Source organism: Triticum aestivum, chromosome 4A (genome assembly GCF_018294505.1).
Source record: "Triticum aestivum cultivar Chinese Spring chromosome 4A, IWGSC CS RefSeq v2.1, whole genome shotgun sequence".
NCBI classification, from domain to species: domain Eukaryota; kingdom Viridiplantae; phylum Streptophyta; class Magnoliopsida; order Poales; family Poaceae; genus Triticum; species Triticum aestivum.
The window spans coordinates 449,040,823-449,050,726 of NC_057803.1; the positions used below are offsets into that span (position 1 = coordinate 449,040,823).

Below are 9,904 nucleotides of genomic sequence, written 5' to 3' on the forward strand. Positions count from 1 at the left end.
GGGCCAGTGCTCCCCCGAGTGTTGGTCCAACCTGGGCGATGTCCGGTGCCCCCTGGGCAACCAGGGTCTATGCTAACCCGACGTCTTGCCATCCGTACTGCCCTGAGAGCGAGATACGTGCGACTCTTATCGGGATTTGTCGGCACATCGGGCGGCTTTGCTGGTCTTGTTTTATCATTGTCGAAATGTCTTGTAACCGGGATTCTGAGACCGACCGGGTCTTTCCGGGAGAAGGAATATCCTTCGTTGAACGTGAGAGCTTGTGATGGGCTAAGTTGGGACACCGCTGCAGGGTATAAACTTTCAAAAGCCGTGCCCGCGGTTATGTGGCAGATGGGAATTTGTTAATATCCGCTTGTAGAGAATTTGACACTTAACTTAATTAAAATGAATCAACCGCGTGTGTAGTCGTGATGGTCTCTTCTCGGTGGAGTCCGGGAAGTGAACACGGTTCTTGTGTTATGGTTGTGCGTAAGTAGTTTCAGGATCGCTTCTTGATCATTTCTAGCTTCACGACCGTTGCGTTGCTTCTCTTCTCGCTCTTATTTGCGTATGTTAGCCACCGTACTTGCTTAGCCTTTGGTGCAGCTCCACCTCATTACCCTATCCTATCCATAAGCTTAAATAGTCTTGATCTCGCGGGTGTGAGATCCTTGAGCCCTCGTGACTCACAGATACTCCCCAACAGTTGCAGGTGCCGATGATACCAGTGCAGGTGACGCAACCGAGCTCAAGTGGGAGCTCGATGAAGATCTTGATCGTTGTTTTGTGTCTTTTCTGGTTGATCAGTAGTGAAGCCCAGTTGGGACGATCGGGGATCTAGCATTTGGGGTTGTCTTCTTTTATTTTGGTTCTGTAGTCGGACCTTGATTGTACTCTGGGTGATGTATGTTTAATCTGTTATTTGTGTGAAGTGACAATTGTAAGCCAACTCTTTATCTCTTTCTTATTCAGTACATAGAATTGTGTGAAAATTACCCCACTTGCGACTAAATCACCATGCGGTTATGCCTCTAAGTCGTGCCTCGACACGTGAGAGATATAGCTGCATCGTGAGCGTTACACATGGTGCACGCGGAGGTGGCGCCGCATCAACCGGGTGCTTCGTCTGTTCTATCCTGTGTTGATCATGATCGAACCACTAAGGGCTCAATCAGAACATGAAACGAACCAGAGGGCAAATCCGTCCTAAAAAGTATGATGTGTGGGCTTGGACGTGAAGAAGCAGGAAAAAATTCAATTTGTGGTGTTTTGTCCAGCTATCCATAAAAAATGTGTTATTTAGTTCAATAAAAAGAAAGATGTGCTGTAGGAGCAAAGTCCGAGAAAAAATGTGGCATTTCCTCGACACAGAAAAAAAGTTACCTAGAGTACGAACGCTGTTCTCAGGTAAAAAAAATACAGCACGAACGCCGTCGCTGAAAGCGGACGAGCGGGGCATGAGAAGGGTGAGGAAGGAAGAAGGGCAGGGGGCTCAGATTGGTGCCACTGCCCCCCGACGGCGACCCGTCCGACTGACGCCGTCGCCGGTTTGCGGCAGATCCGATTCCGAGGAGGAGGGCTGTGTATTGGTGGACGGCGGTCGGAGGGTGGACGGCGCAACGCAAGAAGGTGACAGTGCGCCTATCTGTAGCAGCGTCAAATTTTAGTTTGCATTTGCTCATTGCAAATATCTTGAATGGTAACCCTTAAATCCTTTTGACTTGTTTTTGTTGAGTTGGAAAAAAGCGAGTCCAAACGAAATTGAGTTGTTTGTTTGTTAGCGGCAGAACATCAAACACTTACGGATGCTTGATCTACTGTCGACTTTGTGCCAATCTAACTTGCCATAAACTTCATACGTCCTTAATTTGATCCTCAATGTGTTACAACATATTCTTGTATGGTACTCATTTTGGAGCACAAAAAGTTTGTGTCTACCTTTTTCAAGTATACTTCAAAGTCTTCAGTAGAACTGAAATAATCTATGTCTCTCCATCCCTTGTTCCCAAGCTCGGGGTGCCGCGTAGAATAGTAGCAGTACAAATTACATTTATTGATCAATTCAGGTAAACTAGTAGACTACATGCATACGAAAACCGTGACATTAATTTGTACTCTGAGAAGCTATATATATCGTCAATAGTTTCGTCTCACTCATCGACAATCATTTCATCTAGTAGCTAAACAGCAGTCAACCGAGAACGTTGCGTTAGCTCTTCAAAGGCGCGCATCGCTTCACTGTCGAGTCCTCCCGCAAACTACAAATTCCAAGAAATCAAGCAAATAAAATGAGCATATGGCATCATCCTTGATTCATTTGAAGGACGGGGGTAGTACATACCTGGTGAACCCTATATGTGAAACGCACGCTTTGAGCGACAAGAGCAGCCTCATTCCCTCCTCCTGTATAAGCTGTTATTTCCTTGAGGGCTCTTTTCATGTACACCTTTGCCAGTGTTACTGATGCCACCCTCATCTGCAAATTCAAACAGATGAACAATTCGCAACCGGTTAATCTCTGTTTGGTGCAAATATCAAGTACACAGATACTATGTTTTTAACTGAATGCAGATATACTAATTAACTGACTACCTTCGAAGCAATCCCTGAATCAAGCATCCATTCAGTCGGAATTCCAAACTGTTTATAGCACGGCATCACCGAGCTCCTCAGGTTCACTAATCTCTTCATGCTCTTCTCCAACCTGGCAAACAATTAAGTACCATAAATCAAGTTTCAGCACCCAAATCACGTGTCAGCTCAATTGGTTCTTGATTTCATACTTATCCAGCAGGCTTGATATCTTCCTCAGAGTAGCCTCACACGAAGTAGGGCTGCCATCGTCGGCGTTCAGGGAAGAGATCTCTGTTACGACACACTTGAGATCCCGGTATTCAAACGCTGCTTCCCGGAGTGCATCAGCTTTCCTCTCCGGCCAACTGAAGTGCTTCAACACGCCTGTTTCATCCGACTGAATTTTACAGCAGCTTAATTTGGTTAGTAACCACCTCACCAACCATCCCAGGTGTTGTCCTTGTACTGGTAGAAAACGGCAATTGGAACTAAATATTATATAGTGTTTGCTTGATTACCAGAGTTGAAAGTTGTTGATCAAGCCAATCAACAAAGGTCAGCACTTGCTCCACATCGGTGTAAGTAGTGGTCTGAACTTTGTTAATGAGACCATTGATGAAGTCTCCTTTTGTTTCGACATCCGTCTTGATCTGAACAAAAGATAGACATACATCTAGTAAGAAATCGTGTCTAGCAAAAAATTCGAGGGTCGTTTCATGGCAATAGTGCTGACCGCCAATAAGTGCGTGGAGCGGTTCTGTAGCTCGCCGACGATGCTGTTGTGATGAGCAGCACTGACAGTCACAGCTTTCTTGGTGTCACGCTTGTTCAGGGAGTTGTACATCTCAACTAACGCGGTTGCCTTGTTCACTGTGCCTATTGTGCCACGTTGCGGAGGGGGAGGAGGCGGTGCCGGGGCTCTTCCGAGGATTTTACTAGGTGGTGGTGGCGGCGGCGGTGAGGGGGGCTTCGGAGGCTGTGGTTTGCTCATGGCACTGTCTTTTAGGTTGTTTCGTTGCGCCACAGCGGTCTGCGCCTGCTGAATTGAGAATCAAAAATCATTTGCTGTCTGTTAGCCACCCGCTGCTGCGTACAGTTGTGAATGAACATGGAGTCATGGACATCTCATGGTAGAACAAAGCAGGTTGCAGGTAAAGGGAGAGATTTACATAAATCCAGTTTTGTTTTCAGGAAATGGAAGAAGAAGCAACTGCACAGTGATCGAAGAGGTCTGTGGTGACATGGAGCCCAACTTACATAGATGTCATGCTGCTCCTGAAGTCGGGTGATGGTGCAGCGCGCAAGGGCGAGCTGGTGCGTCAGGTCGCTCTTGTCACATTCCAGCTCGGTGTTGAGCAGCTGCAGCCTCTCCACCTCCTTCCTCAGGGCCTCCACCTCCCCACGCAGCTTGCGCGTCTCCTCCTCGGAATCCTCCTTGTGCCTCTTTGGCTTTGCAGCTGCACCAGTCACCACCCTCTCCTCCTTGCTGCTCACCCTCACAAGCCTTCTGGCCCGAGGAGGGGTGGCGGGTGCCGGAGCTGGAGACGAAGGAGCTTCCTTGATGGGTGTTGCTGCTGCTGCTGCTCTTGGAACCCTGGTTCGCGCGGCCACCGATGGCGAGGAGATCCTGCCGCCATGGGCATTGCTCAAAACCTGCTGCTTCATTGCGTGTGTGAATCCAAGGAGCAGCCTAAGCCTAGAGTTCTAGCCTTTATTGCTGTGTTGCGACCTGCACTGAATACTCAGTGTCAGAAAGGAAGGTGCTGCCCGGGTGGTGGTTGGCGATGGCAATATATGTTGGCAACTTGGCATGCAGCATGTGGGTTGTGGAATCGGCACACAGCTCAGCTCTTTGTTGACTGCAAAGCGGCAGATACTAGTACAAACAAGAGAATTATCAGTGTCAATTGCAGTGAGAAAAAGAGAGAGAGCAACAGCCTGCCTGCCTGAACCTGATTGCTGTTTAATGCAAAGTAGGGTGTGGTAGGCTGCTTAAGTTGAGAGTGTCCAATCGGCCATGACCATAGAGGACGAACAGGACCAGAAAGCAGAGACACAGCAATAAACCAGTGCCGTTACTATTTAACCAACCGAAAACACAGTACTACACTGTTTCATTGCATTGCAATACGAGATCTACTCTACTCTACATGTCAAATGGTAATTACCGTCCCTCAAAATGTTTGTATTGTTCTGGTGTATGAAGACACTAGTTATGCAGTAATTTCCTGTAACTTGGTGCGTACTTGCATCTGGATTATTTATGCATTGGTTGAGGTTCTTCCTGTAATCCCATCTTAGGGGGTTAAAAAATAGTGCAGGCTGCGGAAAAACAGGTGGAAAGACAAGACAGCAACATATAAAGCATTGGATGCTAATACAGACCAAATCATTAAGCCACACACATTTAATATCGAGGGCAGGCAGTTGACAAAAGGCCGGGGTAGTTGTGGCTGGAACACTGGTATATACTTCTAGACCATGTGAGAACCATTTAGCTGAATGTATACAGTTTAATTTGAAGCAGCACACCAGAATCTGCACATTTCAAGAAACAGATAAGCACTTCATGTTCAAGGCTCAATTTGTCCCTCTTTTTTCCCCTTACTTTTGTAACTTTAAGACAGACTTTGCTTTTCATTTGTTTAATTCATGTCTGGTGTGTGCGCCACCTGGCTTCCTCACCAGTCACCACTAGTTCAATACAAAATTAATTTTGGCATAATACAAGTGATCAGTTCATTGCCAAAACACATGTAACTGAAGACTGGTGGTAGTGTTTGCCGTCTATTGTCTTTGCCTTTTTAGTATATAGTTTAACAACTGACCCAATCACCCCAACTAGTTTTATACTTTAAGCAATGACATAATCATGAAGCATGACAGACCAACCCCATGCACTAAACTGAATCGAAGCTAACTCGCCTAAGTGACAACAAAACAAACAAACAAAACTCATTCTCCAGCGAAAATCGGTGACAATAAAATCCATGTGAAATGGAATAAGTAGAAGAAAGAAAGCATCCAAGAGGAGCAGTGGATCACAACAGAGTACTTCATCCTCCAAATAGGAATCAGAATCATTGACACCAATTTAGAATGATCACATGAATTTCATCATAATATATTCCTTGCCAAAAAGTTACAAGGGACAGAAGGGCACACCTTTGTTTTGCAGGATGCAAGAGACAAGCAGCTCCAAAGGAAATAATCTGATAGCAGAACAGTGGAGAGGTGCTTCTACTTATAGATGCCACGAACAGGTTGCTGATAGTGGGAAAGTAGGTGTGACATTTGGATCAAACTGAGGACCAACAATTGAATGCCACAATCTTATATATGTATAAACAAAAAGAAAATGCCCAGCTAGCTAGCTGTTGGTGGAATGTCTCAACATTCCCCCTTCCACATCACTGAACAACCAACCCAACGAAAGCAACCCAAACTCCCAAAGTGCATATCAGTCTTATGTGTCAGGGCACAGATACATCCATTGACCATTGGTAAGCCACTTCTTTTATGGATAAAATGTATACAAAAGCTTCCATGTGTTACAAGTGCATGGATTGGTCATTAATATGTTGAAGAGCTACAGCTCACCCGAGTTTCAAATTATGGTTAGACATGACATCAGAGTTGGAGATTGACCACCTAAACTCGCTTCACAGAACTTAATGGCCCCAACTGCACTTCCAAGATTTTGCATGTGCTGCTTCAAGTTTAAATCACACATTCAAACTGAGCAAAATACAACAACTTGCAAGAGCAGAAGTGCACATAATCAACATTTGATTTGATACACCTAGAAACTACATCCACTGGTTAATACAGGCAATAAGCCTACTTCCTACTAGCACACAACTCTGGCCTACTCATACAGGATACAACCACTACAGCTAAAGGCAAAACTCTAAATCTTTGCCACCACTTCAACTCTCACAGTTTCCAAAATTCTGGAGCAGCTTCGTTCTTCAAAATATCCCTCCAACGTATGGCAATGCAAGCGTTGAGAACAAACCTGCCCAGGACCAGCCAGAGGGCAAGATTGAGTGCCAACCATTGCCAGTGTTGGCCTCTCCTGGGAAGTCCGACCCAAAGTCTGATGATCCAGAAATGCCTGAGCCACTCGAGTTCAGTACTGATGATCCTGGATCAGAATCAGATGAACTAGTAACAGGGCTAGTGGATGATGTAGTAGGAGCAGTGGATCCAGCAGTAGAGCTGCAAAGATGAAATAGTTCACCATACACATCATTGCTTTAAACACGAGAGTTCCATGTTATCAGAATGCAAATTTATAAGCTTCACCTCGTTGGAGAAGACATTGATGATGCCAATACACAGGTTGCTGAGCCTGCAAAGAGGAGATGTAAGCATGATATTTCAGAACACCAAACTGAAAATCCTTGAAGCTATCTAGAAGGAGAAACCGTCTTACTTGGATTAGCATTGGCAAGCATTGCGGCACCCCTAAAGTCGCAGCTGGAGGGTGCAGGGTTCTTCTGGTAATAGCTGTTGAAGGCGTATGACGCATGGGCTTCCAAGGTATTTGGATAATAGCAGCTCCCTGATGGCTGTATTGGTGAGCAATCTGCTCCACCAATACCGCACGCATAGTCCAGTGCGTCCTGGAGCGCGGTTTGTGATGAGCCGGCCTTGGCCACGCACCAGGCTTGCTGCCCTGACACAACAGGAGCTGTGACTGGAGTAGTGGTCGGAGAAGTAGGCGGTGTAGTGCCGACAGTAGGCACCATTGGGTTCGTCGCTGGGTTTGTCAGTGGTGCCGATGGGGGGAATGTCGAAGGGGTGGTAACAGGAATGGTGACTGGCGTGTTGGGTGCAGATGTCGAAGGGGTTGGCAATGGTAATGTGGTAGAAGGGTCGTTTGAGGGGGTTGTGATAGGTGTGGGCAAAGGGTTTAATGAAGGGATTGTGATGGTAGGGTTTGTGGACGGCACGGTGATGATTGTTGGTGTTGGGTTCGTCGATGGGACTGTGATGGGCGTGGTCGGGTTGGTCACTTGAGCTGGATCCAAGTCATCATGGACAGTTGGTTTGCCTGCGTTAGCAACAATGAAGTATTTAGAGTGATTAGCTAGCATGGAATGCTAAGTTTCATGTTCTGATAGAGCACATGCATAGAACTAAGTAGGCAAGAAAGTAGGTATGAGATGCATATTGCCCAAGAGGGCTGTGAAATGAAAGTGAAATCTTAGAAAAGAAATTATCGTTACATGCATGCTCAGTTGTAGGCAAGTAGCAGTATGAAAAGAGAAGGAATGGGCCACACATGCATATCCCATCCCAGTATATGTATCTATACAGTGATGCTCCCCAATCTGAAGCACGCACAAATCAGCACAATTAATCTCTCCCAGTCCCAGATCGAGATGTAAATGCTGAAGTAAGTAGTATTGTGTTACTGCAGAGTCCAGACATAGAGTGGGATTTGTGTACAGATCGAAGGGGACGTTAAGTTCAGAATTAACCGTTCGTCCGTCCCATATATAAAAGGGCAACCTGGTGCATGTAGCTCCCGCTTGCGCAGGGTCCAGGGAAGGGTCCGACCACTTTGGGTCCTTCCCATATATCACCTCAAGAAAATGAAATCGTGTGCAGCAGCCGCAGGTAGAGGCGCAAGAGTACATTTCGGAATCTAAAAATGTCCGCGGTAGTTGTGCAGATGAGCCTCCGGGACGGGGATCTAAACAGGAATTATAGTGGTGGAGGGTTTTATGGCGACAGAGCAGCTGGAGAAAGAAGAAGAGGAAGTACCTGAGACCGAGGGGAGCTCGAGGAAGAGGAGGGAGCAAGCGAGGGGCAGGAGGAGGAAGAGGAGGCGAACAACCATCCTCGCCGCCGGCCGCTCCGCAACCAGACAAGAAAGAGGTGGGTCGCCGCCGCAGCCTCAGCTAGTGTTGTTTTTTTGGGGGCTGCCCGAGGGAAGGGAATGGAAAGGAAAAGGTGGTGATGGTGGTGGTGGTGGTGGTGGTAGCAGGAGGCACGAGAGAGAGGTATGGGCGGAAAAGGCGCAAGGTGAGAGAGAGAAAGCACGCTCCCTCGCTTTCACTGTCACTGCAGCATCCGTCTGGAATGGAATACCGAATACAATACCCGTATCTATCTACGCATCCGCACCGCACAAGGGAAGAATGTTGGTAACAGCATCTATAATCGGAGTCTCTCGCTCCTGGCGGCTGGAACTGATGCGAAGCATCCCAAGATCATTTTCATGGATCTCTCGTCGTCCCACCAAATGTCTAGTGGACCCATGACACGAGCTCTCGAAATTGAGGTGACATCACTCCTCTTACAATTTCACTTCAATGCATATGAGACTTGGCTACTACCTCAAACGGAGATATTGTGCATACTTAGGTACCAAGGAGCTAGCCATGGAGAAGCTAAGGAGCAAGAAGGATTGGGAGCGGAAGACAGAGAAGAAATCAGCCAAGTCCCAGACTGGTCGGATGATCCGGACAAGGTCCCGGACGATCCGGACACAGTCCGGATGATCCGGACCCCAGCCCGGACGATCCGGACAATTGGAGACCCGAGAGCAACATAAGCTGCCCTGAAGCCGGATCATTCGGACCCAGTCCCGGATCATCTGGACATACCCGGACGTCCGGACCAGGACCCGAACATCTGGACCTCCCGCAGCCCCCACGACACAGCCGGACGATCCGGACGCCGACCCGGATCATCCGGACCCCTGAAGCCCGGATCATCCGGACCTACACCCGGATCATCCGGACAATGCCTGCGTGCATGATGTTGGGTCGAGGCCCAAGTACCCCTTCGCCCCCTTTGCCTATATAAACGACTCCTCCACCACTTTTCTAGGATTAGCATTGGTTTATCTCATATTTAGAGATAGAACATTGCTCATCCACATCGGATCTACTCCACGAGAGAGACCGCGGTCCCTCTTCGGAGAAGATCCCTTTGGATTCAAGACCCCTCTAAGGGAAGATCCCCTTGTGGATTCAAGACCTCCTCACGGAGAAGACCGGCTACCTTTGTATCGTCCTTAGTTGTCCGTGGATCGTGTGATCTCTTATGTACTCGAGGATCTAGCACATGTGTGACTATTTCGTGTTGGTTTAGTGATTCTCTCGTGTTTTCCCTTGTGTTTCCCCTCGTTTTTCCCCTCGTGTTCTTCGCGGGATCCGCTTCTTTCGTGAAAGATCGGCCGATTAGGGTTCTATCCTACATCATCTTAGTATCTAGAGCCACGTTGATCACGATTTCGGAGCCTCCCCGTTGTGTTTCTAGCCTTGTTTTTGTTATTTTTCGTCCTAATTCAAAAATCCCCACAAAAATAGCCCCAAAATTTTTTCTTGTG

At 47.3% G+C, this 9,904-nt stretch overlaps 2 protein-coding genes across 6 annotated transcripts; both read right to left on the reverse strand.

The window, feature by feature from the left end:
* Positions 1–1,892: 1,892 nt before the first annotated feature.
* LOC123086291 (protein CHUP1, chloroplastic) lies at positions 1,893–5,855 on the reverse strand. Of its 5 annotated transcripts, none has more exons than XM_044508036.1 (8): positions 5,722–5,855; positions 3,814–4,290; positions 3,290–3,595; positions 3,075–3,206; positions 2,766–2,953; positions 2,575–2,686; positions 2,324–2,458; positions 1,893–2,240 (listed from the first exon to the last, which is right to left on the reverse strand). In XM_044508036.1, exons 2-8 carry the CDS (start codon positions 4,219–4,221, stop codon positions 2,163–2,165), a joined length of 1,359 nt encoding a protein of 452 aa, XP_044363971.1. In that variant the 5' UTR covers positions 4,222–4,290; positions 5,722–5,855; the 3' UTR covers positions 1,893–2,162. The 5 variants fall into 5 exon arrangements, with proteins under 5 accessions (XP_044363971.1, XP_044363970.1, XP_044363972.1 ...); XM_044508035.1 differs by having other exon boundaries at positions 3,814–4,432; positions 5,722–5,854; XM_044508037.1 differs by having other exon boundaries at positions 3,814–4,285; positions 5,722–5,846.
* Positions 5,856–6,263: 408 nt separating this feature from the next.
* LOC123086292 (G8 domain-containing protein DDB_G0286311) lies at positions 6,264–8,585 on the reverse strand. Its single transcript, XM_044508040.1, has 4 exons — positions 8,332–8,585; positions 6,995–7,615; positions 6,865–6,910; positions 6,264–6,777 (listed from the first exon to the last, which is right to left on the reverse strand). Exons 1-4 carry the CDS (start codon positions 8,405–8,407, stop codon positions 6,528–6,530), a joined length of 993 nt encoding a protein of 330 aa, XP_044363975.1. The 5' UTR covers positions 8,408–8,585; the 3' UTR covers positions 6,264–6,527.
* Positions 8,586–9,904: the final 1,319 nt, after the last annotated feature.